Source organism: Oryza glaberrima, chromosome 10 (assembly GCF_000147395.1).
Source record: "Oryza glaberrima chromosome 10, OglaRS2, whole genome shotgun sequence".
NCBI lineage: Eukaryota > Viridiplantae > Streptophyta > Magnoliopsida > Poales > Poaceae > Oryza > Oryza glaberrima.
Genome location: NC_068335.1, coordinates 4,143,899 through 4,169,094, shown reverse-complemented (window position 1 = coordinate 4,169,094; position 25,196 = coordinate 4,143,899). Strand labels below are relative to the sequence as shown.

General features: G+C 40.5%; 3 protein-coding genes across 5 annotated transcripts; all 3 read left to right on the top strand.

Annotated features, from left to right (window-relative positions):
* The first annotated feature begins 861 nt into the window (after positions 1 to 861).
* Positions 862 to 8,792, top strand: LOC127786454 (chloride conductance regulatory protein ICln-like). The gene is made up of 8 exons (XM_052313866.1): positions 862 to 1,114; positions 1,218 to 1,341; positions 6,682 to 6,799; positions 7,338 to 7,397; positions 7,466 to 7,525; positions 7,607 to 7,689; positions 8,143 to 8,219; positions 8,347 to 8,792. Exons 1-7 carry the CDS (start codon positions 954 to 956, stop codon positions 8,212 to 8,214), a joined length of 678 nt encoding a protein of 225 aa, XP_052169826.1. The 5' UTR covers positions 862 to 953; the 3' UTR covers positions 8,215 to 8,219; positions 8,347 to 8,792.
* Positions 8,793 to 10,477: 1,685 nt separating this feature from the next.
* On the top strand, positions 10,478 to 13,704 carry LOC127752800 (40S ribosomal protein S20-1-like). The gene is made up of 3 exons (XM_052278211.1): positions 10,478 to 10,729; positions 10,852 to 10,965; positions 13,349 to 13,704. Exons 1-3 carry the CDS (start codon positions 10,594 to 10,596, stop codon positions 13,489 to 13,491), a joined length of 393 nt encoding a protein of 130 aa, XP_052134171.1. The 5' UTR covers positions 10,478 to 10,593; the 3' UTR covers positions 13,492 to 13,704.
* Positions 13,705 to 14,506: 802 nt separating this feature from the next.
* On the top strand, positions 14,507 to 24,238 carry LOC127753216 (uncharacterized). Of its 3 annotated transcripts, none has more exons than XM_052278688.1 (21): positions 14,507 to 14,824; positions 14,971 to 15,005; positions 15,101 to 15,222; positions 15,465 to 15,554; positions 15,680 to 15,799; positions 15,910 to 15,993; positions 16,090 to 16,167; positions 16,316 to 16,441; positions 16,531 to 16,620; positions 17,150 to 17,185; positions 17,261 to 17,316; positions 17,538 to 17,685; positions 17,771 to 18,239; positions 18,329 to 18,420; positions 18,533 to 19,085; positions 19,223 to 19,358; positions 19,569 to 19,610; positions 19,699 to 19,867; positions 20,444 to 20,527; positions 20,633 to 20,758; positions 23,947 to 24,238. In XM_052278688.1, the coding sequence occupies exons 1-20, from the start codon at positions 14,592 to 14,594 to the stop codon at positions 20,726 to 20,728; spliced, it is 2,859 nt and encodes a 952-aa protein (XP_052134648.1). In that variant the 5' UTR covers positions 14,507 to 14,591; the 3' UTR covers positions 20,729 to 20,758; positions 23,947 to 24,238. The 3 variants fall into 3 exon arrangements, with proteins under 3 accessions (XP_052134648.1, XP_052134649.1, XP_052134647.1); XM_052278689.1 differs by lacking the exon at positions 23,947 to 24,238 and adding an exon at positions 20,831 to 20,962; XM_052278687.1 differs by lacking the exon at positions 23,947 to 24,238 and having other exon boundaries at positions 20,633 to 20,962.
* The last annotated feature ends 958 nt before the right edge of the window (positions 24,239 to 25,196 follow it).

Genomic DNA, 25,196 nt, shown 5'->3' with positions numbered 1-25,196 from the left:
ACCATGCAAATATCATAGTCGTGACTAAAAAGTCAACAATTAGGAAAAAGTATAGTTCATTTTATTCCTTGAATTTCGCTCGAAGGTTATTTTTCACCCCCGAAAGTTGGTTGTCACACCCAAACTTTTAAAACAAGATAAAATAACACCGTAAATCATATTTCATTGTAGTTTTATTTGGTAAAATGAACTTCAAGCTGTTAATATTCATGGTTGTGTAATTAATTAACATCTACATTAACAAAAATATGCATAATAAGAGTATGGGATAGAAAACTGCCGCATTTCAGATAAAAACATCAGGAATATGTTATAGGATGTCACTAGTCTTTGATAATTGAGGATGAAAAACAACCTGCTTGTATTGAAAAACTGAATTTTGAACAAAGTTCAAGGCCCAAAAAAGGGCTTTACCCTTGAAAAAAAAATTACAATAGGAATAGTTAGCAAATTTTTTTAACAATCCTAGACCAGTGGCTTGCTCCTGGTAGCTCCCTACCAGTTGAGCTATCCACTGTTTTTATAGTCAGCATATTTCATATGATATAGAACATATTTTTTAGAAAAAAGAAATATAATCTAGGATGTTATTTATTTTATTTTGAAAGTTAAGGATGAAAAATAACCGGTTTGTAATTTAGGGTGAAAAATATGGACTGTGAACAAAATTCAACAGTAAAAAATGGCCCAAGAAAACATCAAAGTTACAATCTGAAAAATCAGAATATTCATATGTTATAAAAATATTTTTTAACAAATTAATATTACAATTTGAGTAGGAAATTTCGGAAAAAGCACAAACAAAAAACACACACAGAGACGAAGAAATAGCCAATAGCTCACTCTTTCTCGAAAGTGAAAACTGAAAACCCAAAAGCTCAAAACCCTAGCTCTGGTGCCCGGCTCGGCTACCCCGTCGCCACCGCCGCTCATTTCCCAAATTCACACAAGCCATGGTGCTAGGCCTCTACGCCTTCGCCGACATCGCCGCCGACGGCGCCCCCCACCTCAACTCCGCCGCCGGGGAGGAGCTCGTCCGCGTCGAGCGCGCCGCCGCCGTCGCCCTCGGCTCCCGCGCGCCGGAGCCCCCCGGGACCCTGTTCATCACCACCAGGTAGTAACCGCGCTTCTCTTCGTTCTCCACTTCCCCCAAGTAGTTGCCTCTCCATTGCCTCTGACGCGGCGGAGCGTGCGCGTGTGCTTGTGTGTTGAGCTAGGAGGGTGATTTGGGTCAGTGAGGTGGAGAAGGGCAAGGCCTACGCGGTGGATTTCCTCGCCGTCTCGCTCCACGCCGTCTCTCGCGATCCGGAGGCGTACCCCTCCCCCTGCATCTACACGCAGGTAATTTCTTTCAACTGTAGTTGAGATAGCTTGGGGAGCGAACATTTGTTTGATTTTAGAGTATTTACAGGGATTGGCTGATCAGCTGTAGGGTTTTATTAGTGACATATTTGAGAAATTTGTGCAGCTTGGGTAATATATAGGATACATTCCCTGTAATTACTACTAATTTAGTGTTTGAATTAGACTTATAATATGGATTGGCCATCATGGTCATGTTGTTATTCAATTTTATTTCTTAAGTTCGGGTATCTGTAATTCTGCATTGTTAGTTTTTGGTTGGGGCTTATGGTTCATGTGATGTTAGATATTTTTTTATTTTGTTTTTTTAATCACCAGCTATTGGTTTCAACAAAACAAAAAAAAGAAAGGAACTAAGTAGCTCTAGGAAAGAAAAAGCTTGTGCGCTTGGAGTTTCAAGTGCTTCGGGTCCAACTGAGCTACTTCTCTTTGGAGTTTGGAATATGGCTTGGTCATGTTTTACACAATGTATTGTCTATAGCACTTATGAATAATCTTTCATGATAAGTTTTATATATTCATTTTATTGCTTATGTCGTGTATAGTTTCTTTGGATTACATTCATTTCTGGTGTATCATGGCTTGTTTGTATTCGACTGCTAAGTTAGTAATGCAACTATGTCACGGTCTCGAACTCGTAGGAGAGATTCGGTCGAGTAGAGAAGGGAAGAGATTGAGAGAGTTGGCTTGAGGAAGAAGAAGAAGAAGAATAACAGAACAGAATTGAACAGGAGAGAGATGGAATTGAATTTGAGTATGTTTGATTACATGATTCGATCCCCTTCCTCTCAATCCTGCCGGCTAATATAGCATCGCACTACACAGCCTCTCTCACTCACTGACAGTGGCCCAGCCAATCACTACTAGGTCCACACACTCGCAGGGAAACGGGAGTTGGCTGCTTCTCCCTTCTGGGCCGATTCACAGGCTGGGCCGCTGGCTTCTGCTTTGAACTCCCTGCTACAGATGTTGCCGCTGTGACATCCCCTCCTCCTTCAGTCGAAGCTTGTCCCCAAGCTTCAGAGTCAGGAAAACGATGACGAAGTTCTTGAGCATTTTCCCAAGTGACCACATGCGGATCATCTACAGACCACCGAACCAGCAACTGCTCCACCATCTTGGATCCTTTCCAAATGAAGCGACGATCCAGCACTTGCGATGGAACAACTGACGTACCAGCAGTGGACTGGATTCTGGGCAATTGAGAATACACCACCTCACTTGGCGCCAATGCTTTCTTAAGCTGTGAGACATGGACCACCGGGTGTATAAGACTGGTAGCTGGTAAAGCCAATTTGTAAGCCACTTCACCAACTCAAGAGAGCACCTGAAAAGGACCATAAAAACGAAAAGCCAACTTGCGATTAGCACGAGTGACCACTGACTGCTGCACAAACGGCTGTAATTTGAGATAAACCCAGTCGCCGACAACAAATGTTCTCTCAGAGCGATGTTGATCAGCCTGAAATTTCATACGAGCTTGAGCACGCAACAAATGATCCCGAATCAAACTCTGAATCTGCTCCCTTTCATGTAACCAGTCAGCTAACTCAGTCGACTGACAAGCTGCATTTGCTGACAAACCAAAATACCGTGGCTTATGTCCATATAATACTTCAAATGGAGTGGTCCCCAAGGCTGAATGGAAGGAAGTATTATACCAATACTCCGCTAGAGCCAGCCATCGACTCCACTGAGAAGGACAAGCATGCACAAAGCAGTGAAGGAAAGTCTCAAGACATTGATTCACACGCTCCGTTTGTCCATCAGTCTGAGGATGATAAGAAGAACTCAACCGGAGTTGTGTACCAGCCAACTTGAATAGAGTAGCCCACAGGGTGCTTGTGAAAATCCTATCACGATCAGAGATGAGTGACTAAGGTAATCCATGCAATTTATGAATAAACTGCATATAAGCTTCGGCCACATCCATAGCTGTGAAAGGGTGAGCAAGAGGAACAAAATGGCTATACTTGGAAAACTTGTCGACTACCACCAGGATACAATTAAAGGTAGCTGACTTTGGTAAGCCTTCAATAAAATCCAAAGAAACAACTTGCCAAGCATGGTCAGGTACAGGCAGTGGTTGCAACATTCCCGGATACTTGACATGTTCTGATTTGGCTTGTTGACAAACAGAGCAAGCAGTAACAAACTGCATAACTGTAGTGCGCAATTGAGGCCAAGCAAACAGTTGTTTCACCCTTTGGTAAGTGACATGAATGCCTGAATGACCCCCAACTGGTGCAGTATGCAAGTTAGCCAAAATCTTTTGTTGAACTAAGGTATTGTTACCTATCCACATCCTTTTGAGCAGGTGTATAACGGTAGGGACGCACATTGACTGGAGTAGCTCCTGGCATGGGTGGAATTGTATGATCAAAAACCCTGGACGGTGGTAATCCAGAAGGTTCTTCAAACACCTGTCCAAATTCTGCTAGCACTTGTTGAATTTCCACAGGAATTTGCTCCTTGTTTGAAGATTCTGACAGAGTGCACAACTGAATCAGGTGAGAGATGGCCTGTCTATCCTTCAACTCCAAAAACTGTTGAGAAGAGAGTTGAGAACACTGTTCAGTTTCTGACAAAATTCCCTGTAATGTAATGGATTCCTTTCTCCAGGAAACTGTCAAGAGCTTGTTAACCCAATCGACCTGCATAGGACTATGAGCCATCAACCAGTCCATGCCTAAAATCATGTCATAACTTCCCAGATTTAACACCTTTAAGTCAGTATAAAACACCCATCCTTGGGTCATCCATTCACACCTTGGTACTGAAGTAAGACAGGTAAGTATGGAACCGTTTGCTACTTTCACTTGTACTGGTGGTTCAAGAGTTACAACTCCTTGCAAGGTTTGAGCAATCTTAGAGCTAATAAAACTTGCTGTACTACCTGAATCCACCAATATAAGCACTTCTTTACCCTGAACATATCCCAACATTCTCATACAGCCCACTGTTTCAAAGCCATTTATAGCCTGAACTGAAATTGACATCAATCCAGGACTGTCCAGACCATCACTTTCGTCAGAAATACCCTGATCAGAGAGCAAATCGGATTGCAAAACTGTGAGCAATTCTTGAACTGCATGCAGTTGTATAGTGTTTGCACACTTATGGATTGGAGACCACTTCTCTGCACATATGTAACATAACCCCTGAGCTCTACGCTGAGCCTTCAGTGTAGAAATTTTATCATTACTGGTACCAGTCTTGGTATTGTCAAGAAACATACGATCCTCTGATCGATTCAAAACACCAGAGCCACTTCCAAGGTTTGGAGGTAAGGGTAATGGTAATGCTCCTTTGAATGCGACATTTGGCCGAATCTGCAAATTTCCACCATCACTTTTCTTCAGATTTGGAACTGACACTGTCATTGTCTCAGAAATCACTTCTTCTTGCAACATTGCTACTGCCAAAGCATTCTCCAAATCTTTAGGACGTTGCAGCAGCACTGCATTCCTGATTTCTTGACGCAGTCCCTCAGTAAAACGATGTGTTAGATATCGCATATTCAAAACAGGATCATATGTCAGCAATTGATTCATTAATTCATCAAATCTCTCATAATATTCCCAAACTATTCCTGTCTGCTTAATACTATCCATCTGTCTAATGAGAGTTTCATGTTGGTCCCTATCAAATTTGTGTGACACAGCAATACAAAAATTCTCCCACACAGGAAATCTAACATGAGCCTTAGAAGATCGTAACCAGGAAGCTGCCCTATCCGAAAAATAAATTGTGGCTATTCTAACCCACAACCCTGGAAAAGTATTATTCACATCAAAATAATGTTCACATCTCATTTTCCAATCCTCTGGGTCTGTTCCATCAAACTTAGGGAAATCTAACTTGGGAACCCTGTGATTATACTGACGCCCAAACTGATCCCCATCAAATTCCCCACCCCCCAACTCAAATTGATCAAAATTTTTCAGAGATGTGGAAGGAGATTCATACGCACCCTTGACCGGAGTCGGGCCTAGGGTTGCGTTCATCCCCAGTACCCTTCCCCGGTGTTCATGAGCTTGCAGTCGGCCACTGGCCAATTTGTTTCCGCCTTCCGCCGCGGCAGCTTGAGATGAAGTTGGCGGCGTAGGCAGCAGCGGCGCCTTCCTTTCCTCGTCTGTCAACGGAAATCGAGGGGAAGACGTCGCCGGAGAAGCCTGCTTCATTTTGCCGACGAGATCCAGTTGCTGACGAAGGTCGCCGACTTCCTCATGCAACTCCTGAACTGCTGCTTCTACTTGAGGTCTCCAACTGCTCACTTCGCGATCTAGCTTGACGACCGCTGCTTGAGTTTCGCCTTGAGCACGATTCAGCGTCACCAAGGACTCCTGGATCTCCATCAACACCTTGCCGAAATCAATGTTCTGCTTCTCCATCGCTTCGACTTGAAGTTGCAAACGGGAAGTATATCGTGGCTTCTCCAGGATCGAAATTGCTCTGATACCAAATTGTCACGGTCTTGAACTCGTAGGAGAGATTCGGTCGAGTAGAGAAGGGAAGAGATTGAGAGAGTTGGCTTGAGGAAGAAGAAGAACAGAACAGAATTGAACAGGAGAGAGATGGAATTGAATTTGAGTATGTTTGATTACATGATTCGATCCCTTTCCTCTCAATCCTGCTGGCTTATATAGCATCGCACTACACAGCCTCTCTCACTCACTGACAGTGGCCCAGCCAATCACTACTGGGTCCACACACTCGCAGTGAAACGGGAGTTGGGCTGCTTCTCCCTTCTGGGCCGATTCACAGGCTGGGCCGCTGGCTTCTGCTTTGAACTCCCTGCTACAGATGTTGCCGCCGTGACAAACTACAGGCTATGACCCATTTGACTAAGGTGGAGTTTATTTTCCTTTTCTTTGAGAGGATTGGCAGAAATTTTCTCCTTTGGTTCACCGGGTACTAACGGATGGATACTGCTATTGTTTATTCTCTTTGGTTTTATCCTTTTGATCTTATAGCATTAGTAGATTTCAGTTTGTACGCAGCAAACACCAGTGAAGGTGATTTTTGCTACTAGCATAGTAGCAAATAGTTGAAAGATAAATGTATGGATGTAATTTATCACATGCAGCCTTTTTGTAATCTTCATAGAGCTGGTACATAATTTTCAACTCAAGAGTGATCCTAGTCTGGATATATCATTTGTCCTGTATGCTGGGTGGGTGCGGAGTTCTTCGTGGTTTTTGTTTAGAGCTCTTGTAGCTGCTAAATTTTGAATTCTGAAATGTGATGTTGATGTATTTAGTGAATTTGGCATATCACAATTAATGTTTGCTATTCCCTTTGTTGGAATTTTCAAAGATTGAGACAGAAGATGGTTCTGATGAGGAGTCCGATGAATCAGACTCCGAAGTAAATGTGGAAACAGAGCTATCGAAAGTCACTGAGATGCGTATCATACCATCTGATCCTTGTCAGTGTATCCTTTTTACAGTAAATTGTCTGATGTAGGAGCATTTATTGGTTTTCCTTGTATAAATCTACCTCTGATGCTTGCATACTAAATTTTGATATGAGTGCAGGTTTACATGAAATAACTATCATTTCTAATGCTCTATGTTCATTTTTCATTAGCTCTTTATTTTTAATTTATTCTCATGACTGTAGCAACTAATAGTCATGATTAGATTTGTTTATTCTTGAAGAATAGGTCTTCACTCTAGAGGGTACTACTTTAAGAATGTAATGTGTGCATTCTGTTCCTTCACAAGTAAAAATTTGCTTGTCTTATGTTATTCAGTTACAAATGGTTCTCTGTTGGGATTAATAGCTAACCAAGAATAAACTACCTTGCATAATTAGTATCATACTGCAGATCATCATGGCAGATATATTTTTTATTTCCAGCTGTTTGAAATGCTATTTATTTGGAGAATTGACTAATACTATTTCTTGAAGCATTTGTATCTTCTATTATATATTCACATTATATCTTGGATCCTTGACAGAAGTTTCAGTGGATGGACTCTTTGAAGCATTCTCACATTGTGCTGAATTGAACCCCGATCCTAATGCTGGTAAGTTTTATAGTTAATAAACAATAAAAGAATGTTCTTTGTTTGATGTATGCCTTTTTAATTACCAGAGAGTGATGAAGAGAATGGCTGGGCTCATAGAGATGAAGGTGATGAAGATATGACTGGTGGTAAGAATTCGCCCTGTTCATTTCTCTTTTGTGTTCATCCAAACGTTATGCATAATCTTTTATGTATTATCTTGCATTCAGGAAGTGATGCTGAATGTGAGTTTTCAGATGTCAACCCGATAGGTCAAACTGATGAACATGATATTACTCATGCTGTAGTTGAGGTATGCTGTTGGTTTGTTCTACCATTATGTTTTATGCTTTATATGATTCTGTGAAACGATTGCAAGTGAAATAAAACTCTTGTGTTATAAGCTTGGTTGTAAAGGTTTTTTCTTTTCTTCGGGCTCCTGTGAATATAATCTGTATTTACTACAACATATGGTATAGGAATTGGTAATGGCATCCTCTCACGTCATTTTATTTAGAAACTACGACCATGTGTATATTTCTTACTGTTTTTGTCACATAATATGTTAAGGTATAGTTAATTCATATACAGATATACCGTGTGATTCAGGGTGGCAGTTGATTATCCTTTCAAAATTATTATAAACATCAAACAGTTACTTTCTGAACAGTTTGATCTCTGTATACTAAGATAAAACTCTTTTGTTCCTTCCCCTGCCAATCTCATGAGCTAACTCGAACAAAAACCTCATAATGTCCTTATGCAGCTTCAGATCAATGACCAACGTTTTGAGGATGCAGAGGAAGCAGAACATGAGACGCATGGAAATGGACACTAATGCAGGTGCCTTGTTATTTTCTTCTCTGAAGAAAAAAAAAACTGGTTTGTTGTACATCGCCAATGATGCACATTGTTGACTAAAGACTTATTTTTTGTTTGTTTCTTTTCCTTCCCTTTTGAGATGTCATAGATTAACTCCTTTGGGCCACCTTGTAAACTTGCATCAATGGCAACGTATGGGAGAAAAAAGGTCTTGCTACTGGTCAAGAAAAATGTAAGCTGAAAGCATGCTGGAGGTCTTTGTATGCGTTGTCTTCTGTAAAATACATGTATGATCATGCAACTTCATATTCAGAGATATTTTGACAATGTGCTCATGGAAAACATCCATACTTTGTAAGTGTTCAAGCTTAATTGTCAGATTTTTTTTTTGTTTACATCCTTGATCGACCAAAGATGTATGCTGATAGCTGAGCAACAAACATTTCCTTTTCTGTAGCATTTGCTACTGATGAATGGTCCTGTGCTCAATGTCCAAGGACTTGCAGCAGAATCCGTTAGCTCGTTTTATTGCTGTCAGTATTGTTCTTGTAGACATTTGTTCATGATGAACTTTTGCTCGGTTGAGTAAGGTAATCTGAAGGTTAAGTTATTTTTTTTACACGATTTGAGGCAATGGGCAGGGAGCTCTGTGTTGAAGGGAGTACTCTGTTAAAGCATGATTTCTTTCGAATGTAGGAATTTGAAAACACTGGAGTAAGAAAAGGCAGGAATTCAATTTACACGTTGTTCAAACCCATGCTATGAACCCTCAAGGTTTCTATGCATTGGAATTTTGTAGCGCAGTCGTCCTTCTATCCCTTCTTCCACTGCACACAACGCGTCCGCACGTCTAGCGAAGGGACACGTTACTAGTAAATTAGCTGATTTCCCGCGCTTTCTACGTACGGAAATTGCCAAGTAACTTCTAAATTTTTTTAATGATCGAGCTAAAAGTATAAAAGTATAAATTATATTAGTTATTAACAACAAATAAAATAAAATTGGTTTGTCAAAGTATGTTTAGAGAGAAATACATTTAGTATGAGATTGTAGATGAACTATGATATTCTACACTTTAATTGTATAGATGAATATATGTTAAGTAATATAGAAATGATGGATATATATATATATATATGTTAAAAATATTGTGAAAAAATAATGTGAAGAAAAATGATTGGATGTTGATATGTAGAATTCAATGAATTATAGATATGTTGCATGCTTGCATAAGTTTGTGTGTAATTAGGGTAAATTGAAATCATGCCATTATAATTTTGCAAAGTTTAAGATATGTCATCGGTATCTCAATGACATGTAGGACTCATATGAGTCAATGACATGTGGGTCAGGATAGTATATCTCAAATTTTGCAAAATTATAATGGCATGGTTCTAATTTTTCCTTGTAATTATTACTAGTGGACGATGAGGTGGCATGTTATCGCGCTACATCCATGAATTTTTTCAGTTTTTTTCGATTTTTTCCGGAATTTTGAATTTGGTAAAAATTCATCCAAATCATATCGCCGGTTTCCCCTACCGTACCCCCGCGATAATCGCACGATTATCGTGCGATAAGTGAAACCCTGGTCCAACTCTAAAATTTTTTATATTTTTTATTAGATGTTTCTATTAGGTGATTTATTTTTTGACCAATGTAGATTATAAATTCATGTAAAATTATAATGTCATTATAGCTCCTAATAGTCGTTGTACCGCTGGAAAACGTCTTTTTCTAGTATAGACAAAAAATATTTTTTACATGAGTTCTTAGGGGAAAAGGAACTTACGTTAAAATGGTAAAAAGCTTAGAAAATTGATGTTTTCTGCATGCTTTTTCTCCCTAAACACTAAAGGAAGCAGGGAGTGTACATTGCGAAGAAGTTGGATTCTTTTGTCTATTATATCAATCAAATTATTATTAGTACTACCTCCGTTTCAGGTTATAAGACTTTCTAGCATTGTGTACTACTAATCTAAAATCCCTTTTATTAATCTATTCTTATTCTATATCCTTTATAAACAAATTTTCCTAGAGAATAACCTGACAATAAACTAATAAAATCCTACAAAAGCATAAAAGATGGCCACTTTGAATCTTTGATTATGTTGCACCTCAAAAAAGTATATATATCATATATTACCCTAAAAAAACCATACACTTCCAATTTCAGACAGCCAAAAGAAGAGAGAGTGAGAGTCTGAGAGACAGCCCATTCAGAGGTTAGTTAGAGTTGGGCCGAGCCCATATCATCTCCTATATAAATGGCCCTTCCGAGCGAACCTCCGCCCCCTCCGAAACCCTAACGCCACCCGCGCCGCCATCCCCGAGCACCACCAACCCCACCCCCCGAGCGAGCGGAGCGGAGAACGCGAGGCGAGGCGAAGCAAACATGGCGGCGGCTGCGGTGTACGGCGCCGGCGGCGCGATGAAGGGCGGGAAGCTCGGCATGGAGGAGGCGCGGGAGCTGCAGCTCAACCGCATCCGCATCACCCTCTCCTCCAAGAACGTCAAGAACCTCGAGAAGGGTAATCCATTCTTTCTCTTTTTCTTCTATAGCTTCAGTTCGTTGTCGTTCAGAGAGGATTAGATTAGATCGGATTTTTTTTTGCTGAGAGCGCGAAGCTGATTCGTGTGTTTATGGTTGCAGTTTGCGCTGATCTGGTGAAGGGCGCCAAGGACAAGCAGCTGCGCGTCAAGGGCCCCGTCAGGATCCCCACCAAGGTGCTCCACATCACCACCCGCAAGTCGCCGTGCGGTGAAGGTATTGACCAGTTGCAGCCACCTCTAATTGCAATGCTTGATTGGGTTTGAATCCATTTGTTTTTGTGGTATGTTTCGACTCATGGGTATAGCTTTGGTTTAGGTGGTTAGGAAATGGATTGGTGGAGACAGATGCCACTGTATAGATGCCAGTGTATAGATGCTTGGTTAAGCTAGATCCTGGTCTAAATTAGTGCTCTTGGTTGGTGACTAGTGTGGATTGTGTGACCATTGGAATCATTTAGTCAAAACTATTTGATTTTTCAGGCAATCTCTTTGTTGAAATTTGCCTTAGTTAGAGTACTTCACTAAGTGTTATTGTTGTATGGCCATGTTCTTATAGTGACTTTCGGCTATCTAAAATCTGCAATAAAGACTACCAGCAACAAGTTGCCACCAAAATGTAATGAAGGATGAATGTTTAAGTTTTCGAGTGAAAGCACATGGTATAGCAAGTTGAGTAGAAGGGTTACTATTGGAGGTTTGTGGTGAATAAGTTTGGTTTACCTGTTCTTTGTCGACCCAACCATTTCATCACCCAACCATTTCATGCATGGAGATGGATGGGCAGCGGGATAGCAAGCGATGGACACTGTCAAGCTACAACAAACTAGGATAATCCTATATTATTCACTCCTAGATAAGGGAATGATCTAGAGGCAAGCTCAGAAAACTTGCCGTTACCCCCACAGTCTCATATTAAGGGGGCAGAATATACAGACGTTTCTTCAATTTTAGTGTTATTATTCTCCACATGTCATAATTTTAAAGATAGCCAAGCCAAGTTCTGAAGTCAAGAAGGTTTAGTAAGATTTTGTTTAGCAGGGATTTGGAAGGCACATATGTTGGTATTCTATTGGAATGCAAGTGGGCTGGCTTTTGAACCCATTTATGGGCTATTCAAGTGGGTAAACCATAGGTTGGTCCACTTAAATGGCCTATAAGTGGGTTTGTGGGCTGGCCCTCTTGTATCCTGATAGTTTAGTATGATTGGTAATAATAGCAATGCTACTTTTAAATTTAAGGTTTGTTATGGACTAGTGATAACTGTTATGGGATCGAGTACCAGTGGCACAAGAAACTACTGGCTAGTCTCGTAGCTTGCTAGGTACTCCCTCTGTCCCAAAATAAACAAAGCTAGTACGGGGATGTGGCACTTCCTAGTCCTGTACTAGGTTTGTTTATTTTGGGACGGAGGGAGTATCATAGTTTGTTACTCCTCTGGTCCAAAATATATGATGTTTGACTTATGATCTTCGTGGTGTGAACAAGTTTATTATATTATGGAAGTACTTTTCAAGAAAAATCTGCACATGTCTTTTTAATGTTTTCAAACATGCGTTTTAAAATATATTGGTAGTTAAGTTTTAAAAGTCTGATTGAAAAAGCCAAATGTCATATTTTTGACCAGATGGAACTCATTTTTGATTTGTTTAGAATTTTTCTATCAGTTTTCTAGTTACTATTTATCTTTTTGGCTCCTAACCTACAAAGGTTGCATAGTGTAGTAAAACCTCCTGCCCAAAATGTAGCTCTCTTTGGCTTTGAATCTGGATATGAACTTGTCTAGATTCATAGCTAGATATAGTTACACCTTGGGATGGATGTAGTATTGTACTCCCTCTGTTTTTAAATGTATGACGCTGTTGACTTTTAGATATATGTTGACAATTCGTCTTATTCAAAAAATCGAGCAAATATAAAAATATAAGTGAGGCTTAAAGTATATTTGATGATAAAACAAGTCATGGCAAAATTAATGATACCTGTATAACTTTTTTGAGTAAGATGAGTGGTCAAACGTAGATTTAAAAGTCAACGGTGTCATATATTTATAAATGGAGGTAGTATTAGAGAAGGAATCCATTGATAAACAAGATTAGTGCTCTTCCCACTATTATAGCAACCATAGGCTCGAAGCCTGCATTGCGCAAGAGACTTGGTTGCAAAAAGACATCACTAAACTAAAGGATCAAACTTTACGCCCATTTAAGTGGACATGTGAGTTTGTTTCATGGGATTTATTATTATGTGAATTCATTGATTTGTTAATTGGACAAAGTACATGATATGTTTAACTTGTAATGTATATCCTTTTTGTGTGCCAATCATCCTGTACCCCTGTTTACCTATGCTCATGTAGTTGTAGCATATTGTTCTGATGATTGACAGTTTTTTTACTTTCATGCTTATCTTTCATCAATATATCTTCAGGTCAGTTTATGCTTGCAACAGTTAAACTGGACGCTCTTTGTTAGATGAAACCACTTTGGATGCTAGTTGCTTAAGCTAGGGAAATTTGCTGACATCTTGTTGGCTTAACTTCACATTGGTTGGGTTTTCTTGTGCTAATTCAGGACAATTTTGCGTTCTTTTCTGACCAGGAACAAACACATGGGATCGTTTCGAGTTCCGCATCCACAAGCGGGTGATCGATCTCATCAGCTCCCCAGATGTTGTGAAGCAGATCACCTCCATCACCATCGAGCCTGGTGTCGAGGTCGAGGTGACGATCGCTGATGTGTAATGCTGCCAAACTAGCACTACCTTAGACCTACCTGTCTTGTTTCTCTGCTGCTTAGAATCTCGGTTCCGATTGCCATGCGTGTAACGGACATCCAACTGGTTTAGTGTATCTGGGTCTTTTATATGTGCGCGGATGCTATGGATCTTTCTCATGTAAGAGGTGTGTAACTCGCCAGTTTTGCTTCAACCACATGAAATTTGGTATTGGATTCAATTTTTGTTAGTTCGGCTCCTTCTGTCGTGGGATTCCATCGAATCCGGTGATTGTTACAGGAGGGTATTTGATCATGAAATACTCTCTACTGCTTGTCTCGCTCATTTCAAACATTCTTACGAATCTATAGAGAATACGAATCTGGACAAAAGAGCTAGAAATGTCACATCCGTTTTACTCTCTCCGTCCTTAAAAAAAATGTCACATCCGTTTTACTCTCTTTGTCCTTAAAAAAACATCTAGGAGACACGTCTCTTTCTAAATTGAGTTTTTTTTTTTAATGGAGGGAGTAGCTTATATTTTGGGACGCAGCGCTACACACTTGATCCACTGAACCACTGAAGAAATATCGTCAAAGCATATCCTACATTCCTACTGTAGGGCAGCCTCTCGATTAGAACTGTCCACCATTAGCAGTTTAACCGTCTGATCAGCAGTGGAACATTTTGACGGGCTATGGTCACGCATTTTACTAGGAATAAGTCCATTTGTTATCCCTCATCTTTTCTGTCCATTATGTTTAAACCTCAATATCAGACATCTTCACCTAAATCTTTTTAAAACTGCAAAACCATTTAATGATATCGAGGTTTAATAAGTATGCTAATTAAACCAGACGGAAAGATGAGGGATGGTAAGTGCACTTATTCCATTTTACTATGCCTAAATAGCCCAACTGCAGCATGTTGCATCCAGCCCAGTAGAAGACATGAGCGTTGATGGGCCAGTAAGCCCAAAAAGCCGTAGGCCCACTAATTAGGCCCATCCAACACGCAGCCGCCGTCCGACGCCGCCAGAAGCCACGCCGCTCGCCGCGCTACGGCGCACGCCTCCACCATCCCCACCCGCCCTCCGCCAGATCTCGCCGCGGTTCGCTGACGGGATCCATGGCAGCGCCGGGGAGCCACGCCCGCCGCCGCGCGTGGCCGCTGCTGTTCCTCGCCGTCCTCATGTTCCACTCGCTCGCCATCTACCTCTTCACCCGCGGCTTCCTCCTCACCCGCACCGAGCTCGACGTCCACAGCCACCGCGACGACCGCACCGGCATCTCCCCGGGCTGCTCCTCCTGGCCCCCGCCCGCCGTCGACCGCCTCGTCATCGTCGTCCTCGACGCCCTCAGGTAAAATCACCACCCCTCGAATCTTAGATTCCCCAAGAGAGAAATTAAATCTCTTGTTGGCTACTGCGATTATACTCAGTGTTGGGTTACCGAGAAAGTACGATAAGTTTGGAGCTGACACAGTTGTGCAATGCACTGTCCTGCAGGTTCGATTTTGTGGCACCAAGTACATTCTTTCAAGGTGATTTACTCCTTTTATGTATTACTATAATGCTCAACGTGTAACATGTGAGAATGTGATTTGTAACTCTGAGATGAGGCCATGATTCGCTGCAGAGAGGCAACCATGGATGGACAAACTGCAGGTTCTGCAAAAATTGGCTGCTGATGAGAAGACCTCTGCTAGGATATTCAAAGCGCTTGCTGATCCACCGACGACTAGCCTTCAACGTCTTAAGGTGATCAACTCTGTTTCTGTTGTTGTTAATCCAGATATTCATTCATTCATCAACAGAGTTACCCTGAAAAATTGTTGTCCTTTCCTCAATTCAGTGCAGTATAAGATTATCGCATTATATGCATTCATGAATTGAGTTGACCTGATATGCTCTGCACGATTCAGTGCAATCAAATGGTTGTAACTTTGTGTGTTCTTCACCCCCCAGGCTTTAACATCCTTGCTGTAAAATTCTATACTCAGGCTCTGACGACAGGTGGTCTGCCTACATTTATTGATGTGGGAAATAGCTTTGGAGCTCCAGCAATAGTAGAAGACAACATAATGCATCAGGTTCTTGTCACAATCTCATCTTGCATCTAACATTACAAATATGGTGTCAGTAAACTTACTCAGTTTATTCTGGATAACTAACCGTGGAAGTATGTGTTGCCTCTTGTTTCTTTGTACTCAATCAGTTTGCCAAAAATGGAAAGAGGGTCGTCATGATGGGAGACGATACTTGGATCCAGTTATACCCTGAACATTTCAACAAGTCATATCCTTACCCTTCTTTTAACGTTAAAGATCTTGACACAGTATGTCATATCTTTGGTACCATTCTTTTCCTTGTTCTGCAATGCGAGTTTTTTTCCTCCCATAAATTTTCCATGAAATTACCAGTAATTGTATTTATCGTATATATCAGGTAGACAATGGTGTTATTGAGCACTTGCTTCCATCATTACACAAAAATGATTGGGACGTTCTTATTGCACATTTCCTTGGCGTGGTAAGTTATTGTGCATTCTCTTATGCCTTAGCTTAAAATTAATCCTTTTATCCTGTCCGTTTTGAATAAAGAACATGTGAGATCAACTTCCTTTAGGACCATGCAGGGCATATATTCGGTGTTGACTCTACCCCAATGATCCAGAAGTTGGAGCAATACAATCGGATCCTAGAGGTCAGTCACCTCATGCACAAATATATAATGTGGCTTTATGCTTACCTGCTTATCATTCTTTTAAATTTGACCTCATTATGTTCTTTATTCCCATATGATGGCCATATTAACTATGATAATCAAATGCTGCTATATTTAACTCATACAGGATGTAATTGACACATTGAAAAGTCTATCAACATCGGGTGGTCCCCATGAGAATACTTTACTTCTTGTAATGGGGGATCATGGCCAAACACTAAATGGTGATCATGGTGGAGGAACTGCTGAAGAGGTGATCTATCTTATGTTTTGTTGCTAAATGCTGAAGAGGAACACTAAATGGTAATCATGTCTACATAACTAATGCTGTTACTATTATAGGTTGAAACATCGCTCTTTGCATGGAGTCCGAAGACCCCACCAAATGCTGTCTTGTCTGTTCTTGGTAAAAATTTATGCAACGCTGATCTGGTACATTTTCTTATCCTATATGTTCTGCTAACTAATTATGATTTGAGCTATCTTGCCATGTATGGCGATAATGTTATGATCAGGACTAAGTTTTCAAACAATTATAATTAATATTCATTGGCCATATTATAACCTGAGTTACATTTTTTTTGTCTAGAACACTTAAACTAGAATTGCGTACAGAAGATATTTTTCTAATCCCTTGCTTCCATATTGAATGTCTTACTGTTGTATATTTGGTTTGACATCTAAAACCGTAGGGCAAAGTGATTGACTATTTTAAACTCTACTCTGACTGTGTTATGCATGGCTATGAAGTACTGCATGCAGCGTTTTTTAATGAAAAGAGTGGGAATGAGGGCCTGTAAATTTTAGGAATGTAAATTTGAAATAAGCAGTGATTGATGTAATACAGTTTTTGGCCAAGATACATGTTAATCGTAGTACATTTTGTTTAGCCAGATTTTGCTTGCTTTTATTTGTGACTGTAGTAATGTGCCTACTAATCACACGTTTATTTCTTTTCTAGCATGGTAAAGAGGTGTGCGTCAGCACTATGCAGCAGGTCAGTGCTAACTGCATTCTTTTATGTTGATGGCTTATATGATCAATATTGCTTAATTTTTCTCCTTGTTCTTAGCTTGATTTTGCAGTAACTATAGCAGCGCTACTTGGTATACCTTTTCCTTTTGGAAGGTGTGTACGCTTTACTTGGTACTTGCTTGTTTCTGTTGTTTGCAGTGTGTGCTACTATCTGGTTTGACTAGAGACACTATCTAGTTGCTTTTTTTTTTTTCATTATATATACTGATTCGACTTGATTTTATTTTTCAGTTGCTATTGTCCCTACATCCTTCCATAGTTGTAGTACTTAATTCAGTATATTTACGAAATGTGTTCTATTGTGCCATATCTAGCATTGGACGTGTAAACCCAGAATTGTATGCTCTGAGTGCTGGAACATGGGATAATCAACAGATCGGTGCCAATGATTGTACACAGCAGAATGATCTAGAAGCATGGATGCGGAGATATGCTGAAGCTCTCTGTATAAATTGTTGGCAGGTAATATGAAAGTTCATTTGTATTTGTTTGGTTGGGTGGATTGCGTCCTCCTAGCTCTACGCTGATTTTCAGTTAACCCTCATAGGTAAAGAGGTACATTGATCGATATTCTGCCACTTCTGTTATTGGATTTCGAGCAGAAGACCTGAACCATGTTGCAGATCTGTATTCAAAAGCTCAGGCAAATTGGTCCTCTGTCCTGAGGTCTACATGTCCATTGGAAACAAGCAGTCAGGATGAATTAAAGGAGTGCGCAAATAAGGAATGCACAAGTTCAGCTCTGCGGTTGCAAATTGATGCATACTCTGACTTCTTGGAGAGCTTTGCAAAGCTTGCTCGCTCTGCATGGACTGAGTTTGATTTATGGTTGATGGGCATTGGTCTTTCAGTTATGATACTGTCAGTTAGTACTCAGGCATGTATGCTTGTGAAGTTGAATATTAATCAAATTTCAGAAAAGGAAAGAGCAAGTTCAAGTTTCATTCCGAAAAATTTCTTTGCTTTTGCATTGGTTGCAATTCGGGCAGCAAGTTTCCTATCCAATAGCTATATATGTGAGTTTGTCAGCTATACCAACCTCATCAAATATTATAAATTTATTTGGTGCACCTGCTTATTCATGCATCTATTTCTTGTGATGCAGTGGCAGAAGGTAGAGTTGCAAACTTTCTTTTGGCCACGAGTTGCATTGCCAGTGTGTGGCACTCAGCCACAAAAGGAAAATTCATCATAGAAGTTAATATTCTTATCACAATTAATGCTCCCAATTTCCCTGTGTTGACCTCAGTTTTATTCTATTATTATGTATAGTCAACTTCTGATCTACTTTTACTCTATTTATTCGCAGGAGTTTGTTTTTCTCCTCCTTAATATTTTCATACGATTTGGGATTGAGTTTGGGATGTCAAAACAAATTTCTGGGTCAATAATTTCAAATGACCACCCAGTCAGCATTATTTGTGGCCTGTTTGGTTCAAGTTTTTGCAGTGATCTCATGGAAATATTCCCCATCATATCTCTTACCTTAGTGGCCTATATCATTTTGAAGTGCATATCCTATGCGATCAGTCATAGATTCTTGAAGTACTCTGTTATGTCTGGAAGCATCTTGAGTTATATATTTATAGCAATTCATTGGGCTTCTGAAAGTACTTTGCTCTCTCATACTAAAGCTATTAGAGAGACTGGAATAAGTTTAGCTCCTCACCTTGTATACACTATTGGAGGTTTATCATTAGCAATATCTGCATTTTATCGGTTGTTTGGGTCAACTGATCATTTGAAGATGAATGAAAGGATAACTAGTTTGTCAGCTGTCATGCTGTGCTCCTGGAGTCCTACTATCTTGATCTTGTTGGGAAGACAAGGTCCCTTTGTGGCTCTAATTTGTATGACTATAGGTACTGTGAGCTCTATTCCTAGACATATGGTTGCTTCTCAGAACATGGCAATTACTACTTTGGGCACTATTTGAGATTCTTTTCCTGTTATGTCCTAATTAAGAGCATGGCATGTGATTTTCTTTTTCATTTTGCAGCATGGTGTTTAATAAAGTTACAGCAGAAAAATCAGAGAGAGCTGAAACTTGACAAAGGAATACATGCTGCTGACTCTGTTTCAGTAACACAATGGAGCTTTCTGGCAGTTTGTCTATTTTATCTGACGGGTCATTGGTAATTTCCTTGCTGTGTGGATGTTACTGACCTTTATCTTTTAGTTAGAATTTATCTTTCTGTTAATAATGCATTTTTAGTATGCAATTTGTTTCCTAGTCTGGAATAAAATGCATGTACAATTTGTATTTTCTGTATCTGATGTGATTTAATTCATATTTTTAGATGGAGTTGTTGAAAATACATTGTTGATCAAAAATTATGTTTCAGGTGTACCTTTGATGGCCTCCGTTATGGTGCTGCATTCATTGGGTGAGTGTAATCATGTTCCAAATATAAATGCTGAAAGGCATCTCTCATGATGCACACGGTTTACTTATCACAACAATTAATTTTACAGGTTTGATCATTTCCATATTATCCGACAAGGCCTTCTTCTTTCCATTGATACTTTTGGCGTTTCTCACATACTGCCTGTTCTTAGTCTTCCGTTTATTGCCATATGCTGGTACAATTCTGCATCCAAGAACAGCAAGGTGAATGATGCCACTGTCACCAGATTAATACAGGTAATTAGTTAGAAATATGGAGTAGTTTTATTTTTTTCTGGACCAGTTTAACGTTACAAAGCAGCAGCCTAAAATACTAACTTCAAGGTATCTATGCCAAATTCAAATATACTGCAAGTAGTTAGGCACTAAAATATTGGATACAAAAAATAATTTGGAGCTCCCAGAATATAAACAATAGGACAAAGCGTAGTACTCCCTCTCGTTTCATAATTCTTGACGTTTTGGACAACGACACGGCCTTCAAAATACATCTTTGACTTTGTTTTTCTATTATAATATATATATACAATAAATAAATGCGTGTTTACTTTTTTATGTTGTTCTACTTCCTTTAAACTAAATATATTTATTTTTATGTTGTTCTACTTCCTTTAAACTAAATATATTTAAAGTTATTGATGTTCAAAGTTACAAAAGTTTGACCTCAACCCTATCCAAAATGTTAAGAATTATGGAACCGGAGGGAGTACTGATCTTGCATGCATTATGGAACTCCATTTGGAGACCAAATTATGTTTTCTGTTTGTTTGCTTACTGATCGATGGGGTCCCTTGTCTGTTTTGTTTCACTTAGGTGCTTTTGATGTATGGTTTAATTACATCAATCACAACAACGCTTACAATCATTTGTGTTACCATTCAACGGCGTCACTTGATGGTAATTTTTACCCCAGCGCCACATAAGAATACCACGAGTATTCCTGCTTTTGCTAATTAATTATGGTGGACTTTATGTGACACTATACAATGTCAAACTTTGCAGGTCTGGGGTTTATTTGCCCCAAAATACGTATTTGATGCTATCGGGCTTCTTCTGACCGACTTGTTAGTTGTTCTGGCATCTATCTATTACAGCTGACCTTGCTATTTTGTTTCTCCAGATAGACAGGTAGTTTTAAAATTAACGCATTTACGATTTGATTGCATCTATAGAGCTGAAATATTTTTTTTGTCACTACAGTCAGTGGTGTAAAATCATGTGTATATTCAATTAAATTCATGTATTATCGTTGAATCAAATTTGTCATTAACCCAAGGGCCAGATTCTCGGTCACTTTTCAGAGACTCCTAAAACAGCACTCCAACTGTCCAACATCCGTGTGCCACAAATCTGGTTATTGTATTTTTAGAAGCTAGCTAGAACTCACACTAAGGCCATTTACAATGCGGTGAGGTTGCGTTCAGCCTCACTGCGCCAGCTCATAGATTCCTTGCCACAGCTCATAGATTCCTTGCCACGTTAGCTTCTGGCACACTTTTCTCAAGTCACACTTTTCTCAAGTCCGCGCGTCCAACTTTGGTCACGCGTTCCTCGGCCAAATCCAGGGCGAGCGGCGTGAGGAACGGGCACTTGCGCGCATTGTGGAGGTCGTGACATCGTTTCGTCGTTCTCCCGCGCTCGCGTCGTCGTCGAGTTCATCCTGCCCCGCGTCGTCGTCGAGTTCATCCCACAGGAGAGAAGGGAATCCGGCCTCTGCAGATTCAATCACCAAATACTCCTTCAGTTTCGTCATCACCAAGACGAACAGAAGAAGAGAGAAGCGAGCAGAAGGAAAAAAAAGGAGCAAACATATATGCGAGAAACAGAATATTTGAGAAAGAAGAGAAGAATACCTTCGTTGGAGGCCATTGACGACATTAACTAAACAGGAGGAGCAATTGCTGCCGACGCTTTCTTGCATTGAAGTCGACCAACCGTTGAAGCAGAGAAGAAGCAAACCAAACCAACTCCCGGCGCCGCCTCTCCGCCCGGGCTGGATCTAGCCGCCTGCCGCCGCCGTCTCATCAGCAAGCGCTGCCCGGAAGGAGAGAGAGAGACGCGCCCGCGCCATGGGGAGGCCGAAGGGCGGCGCCGCGGCGTCCTCCTCGTCGAAGAAGCCCAAGGCGAAGCCGAAGCAGCGTGGCGGCGCCGCCGCCGCTTCGGGGGAGGAGAGGGTGGCCGCCTCGGCACCGTTGCCGCCCGCGCCGCCGTCTCCGCCGCGTTGCCGCCGGCGCGCTCCGCTAAGCCCGCCCCGGGGTCATCCGCCGCTAGCGCCCTTCGCCGAGATCGCCTCGGGGTCGTCCGCCTTCGGCTCCCGCGCCGTGTCGCCGCCGGCGGGCCGCCAGATCCGGAGGGGGAGAGGGACGCCGGCGGAGGGGGAGAGGGGTGACGGCGGTGTGTGGGAGGCGCCGGCGGCGCACTAGAGGAGGGAGCAGTTTTGTGGCCTGGTTAGGGAAGGCAGGGAGAGAGAGGAGAGGAGGTAAAAAGTGAGAGAGAAGGGTGGGACCCACTGTGAAGGAAAAAGAAGACCACATGCACTGTGGAGGTTGTTGCTTACAAAGTGGCAGTGTTGGCTCCTCAAAAATTGGTGACGCACTGTGAGTGCCTAAACAGCACAGCCTAAAGACACTTTATTCAAACATAATGGGCTCTTCACAGCCATCATCAAGATACTCCCTCTGTCTCAAGTATTTTGGTGGATGTGATATATTTTAGTACAATAATTCTGGACATGGAGTCTATTTAGAATGATTGTACTAGGATATGTCATATTCACCCAAAATTCCTTATATTTTGGGACGAAGGGAGTAAGATATAAGGAACATAGGGGAACTGAGGACCAGTTCGTAAACCGTTCCCTAGAAAATTAAACATAAGTGTTTCTATAATTAAACAAACAACACATGGCACTTGTAAGGGGTCACCAAGACTTAAAAACTTTGACTCTTCTACAGACAGCCATCTAATGTGTCACCACCTGGTAAGGGCAACCACAATGTTGAACAAAAGCAGGTAACAAACAATTAATATAGACTTATAACCAGGTAAGAAACATTGTGGGTAGAGACAATAACTACTACCGGGCCACTGTGCTACTGCCGGTAACAAGAGAATAGACAATATTTTCTGTAGATATGAGAATCTTTTTGTACGAGCATGGCTATAGGAGATAGTTTTACAATGATTCTTTTTAAGGTGGACCCCACCTTAATTTGCAGAATAGGCATAGCATATTGTGAGCTTTGTAATAACTGTTACCACCTAAACCTGGGCCCACGTTATTATCCACTTTGGTAGTATACATTGCGGTTGCTCTTATCACTAGACTTGTGAACCTTGAGTCTTCTGCAAAAGTCATCCAATGTGTCACCAGCTATCATAATCTCACAACCAAGAAGAGTCGCAAAATAATAGAGGCATACATTCTGGTGACTCTTTCATCCGTGGGTCATGGGAAAGGGTCGCTAAATGCCCTTATTCTTGTGGCGAGAATAACAAATTAACAATCTTGCATTAAAACATGTGGAAGTACCTGAGCTTACATTTCAACTCTTGGATAACTGTCCTATACTTTGAATGATTGAACTCTTCTTCAGATAGCATATTCACCACATGTAACATATCCGTTTTCAGAATCAACTCTGCAACTCCCATTTTTATAGCCAGACTCAGAGCCCTTTGGCATGCTAATATATGCTGCCCCCAAAATCTTACCCTTGTTATTCCTCAGAACTACTCTAGCTAGCAGCTCCCAGACCCCTTAAGTTCAGACGCCATGAATGCTCCATCTATGTTCACCTTGAACCAGCCGCTAGAAGGCGTTTGCCACCATTTCGCCGGGTAGTGAACAGCTGGTGATTTACCACTATTCAGATTTGCCCATTCTTCCAACCAAAAAGCGATCCTCTCCATGACAACGTTAGGAGACTCTGGAACATCGATATGATGTACATCATTCCGAATCACCCAAAGATTGCACAGGGCAACAAAAAGTACCACCTGTAACCCTATAGCTGAACCACATATTTTCTCGAACATGCAAGATAATTAGTATTGTGAGTCATTTCATTAAGAAGATACAAAAATTACGGAGGAAAAAACCCTCCCATCCAAACTCAATTTTCACTCCGTTCATTGCAAATGAATGATTCAAACGAGTTATAATGGATGTTAAAAGAAATACTTGAAACTCCTCTAATGTCAAGTTAAGTACATACAGAATGATTCTTCCCATTTGTTGCGAACCAATGATTCGCATGGGAATGTATATAAGAAAGCACTTGAAACTCCTATAATGTAACTTTTGATCCATGCAGGTATAAACTCAATTTTCATTACTTCAGTTGCGGACCGACGAGTCACACGCGTTGCAGTGGATGCAGGAAAAATACTTGAATCTCCTCTAATATAATAACACTTTTAATCCATATAGAATATTGGTCTCTATTTGTTCTGAACTCAATATTCACTCCATTAATTTATTGTGAATGAATTGATTCACACGCGTTGTAGGGGATGTAGAAAAGCGCTTGAAGTCCTCGATTGTCATTTTGAGTGTACAAGGCATGATTTAACTCAATTTGATGTGAACTCTATGTGCACTCCATTCGTTACGAAATGATTCACACAAGTTGTAATGGACGTAAAAAAGTGCTTGAAACTCCTCCGTTGTCACTTTGAGTTCATACAGAATGACTTGAATACTTGAAGTGTCGAACTAATGATCCATACTTGTTCGAGTGGATGTAAACAAATATGTACCATGCTTAAGAAACTACAAATGACTGCGACCAAAAACAGTCACCAACATAAGACAGGCTATGTGCCTAATGCGAGACCCGAGCTTGAACAACACATGATAATATATATAAACTGATGTTCCTGAGAGAGGGATCGCAGTGCCACGTCACACAGCTAGTGGTGCGACATGAGGTACTAGGTGTAAAGAAAAAACAAATTATGGGTAGCATGTCATTATTACATAAACCCTACATAGTGTTGACTCCCCAACCAACACCCGTCAGATGGTACTAATGAGGGGCACCAATGATATCCTTATTGGTAGTTTGGTACCGGTTCTAATTGGAATGGACAAATATAGGGGTATACTCGTTTTTTTATTTTTAGGGCTAAAAAAACAAAAAAAATATTTAGTATTTTACTACATATCCATGGTCATACTTTGGTTCCTACTCACAAGATTTACCGGATATAATTTAGAATCGACACTTATAAAGATAATTTTTTTTATTTTTATTGGCTCAAAATAAACCAAATGAATATTTCCCTATAAGGTGCACCTCTATTTTATATTTACGTGCTCGAAAAAAAACCCAAAAAATATTTTGTATTTTACTAGTCATTTATACATGGTCACACTTTGGTTTGGACAACTCACAATATTTTTTCATTATTTTCAAGCGCATGGAGTTAGAACGGTTCGAGCCCACAACCTCAATCTCCACTCAAAGTCTTTTTACTACTATTTAATACTATAAATGAGCTGAAATGAAAATATTTTCAACTACAAAATTATAGATCTCATCTAGATATATAACTTTCATAT

Excerpts from the sequence above, each read along its gene's own strand:
- LOC127752800 (XM_052278211.1), top strand. The coding sequence starts at position 10,594 with ATGGCGGCGGCTGCGGTGTACGGCGCCGGCGGCGCGATGAAGGGCGGG. Across the intron at positions 10,730-10,851 it reads CGTCAAGAACCTCGAGAAGG|TTTGCGCTGATCTGGTGAAG; the intron begins GTAATCCATTCT and ends TTATGGTTGCAG. Across the intron at positions 10,966-13,348 it reads CAAGTCGCCGTGCGGTGAAG|GAACAAACACATGGGATCGT; the intron begins GTATTGACCAGT and ends TTTTCTGACCAG.
- LOC127786454 (XM_052313866.1), top strand. The coding sequence starts at position 954 with ATGGTGCTAGGCCTCTACGCCTTCGCCGACATCGCCGCCGACGGCGCC. Across the intron at positions 1,115-1,217 it reads ACCCTGTTCATCACCACCAG|GAGGGTGATTTGGGTCAGTG; the intron begins GTAGTAACCGCG and ends GTGTTGAGCTAG. Across the intron at positions 7,690-8,142 it reads TTACTCATGCTGTAGTTGAG|CTTCAGATCAATGACCAACG; the intron begins GTATGCTGTTGG and ends GTCCTTATGCAG.
- LOC127753216 (XM_052278688.1), top strand. The coding sequence starts at position 14,592 with ATGGCAGCGCCGGGGAGCCACGCCCGCCGCCGCGCGTGGCCGCTGCTG. Across the intron at positions 19,868-20,443 it reads CTGTCACCAGATTAATACAG|GTGCTTTTGATGTATGGTTT; the intron begins GTAATTAGTTAG and ends TGTTTCACTTAG. Across the intron at positions 20,528-20,632 it reads TTCAACGGCGTCACTTGATG|GTCTGGGGTTTATTTGCCCC; the intron begins GTAATTTTTACC and ends CAAACTTTGCAG.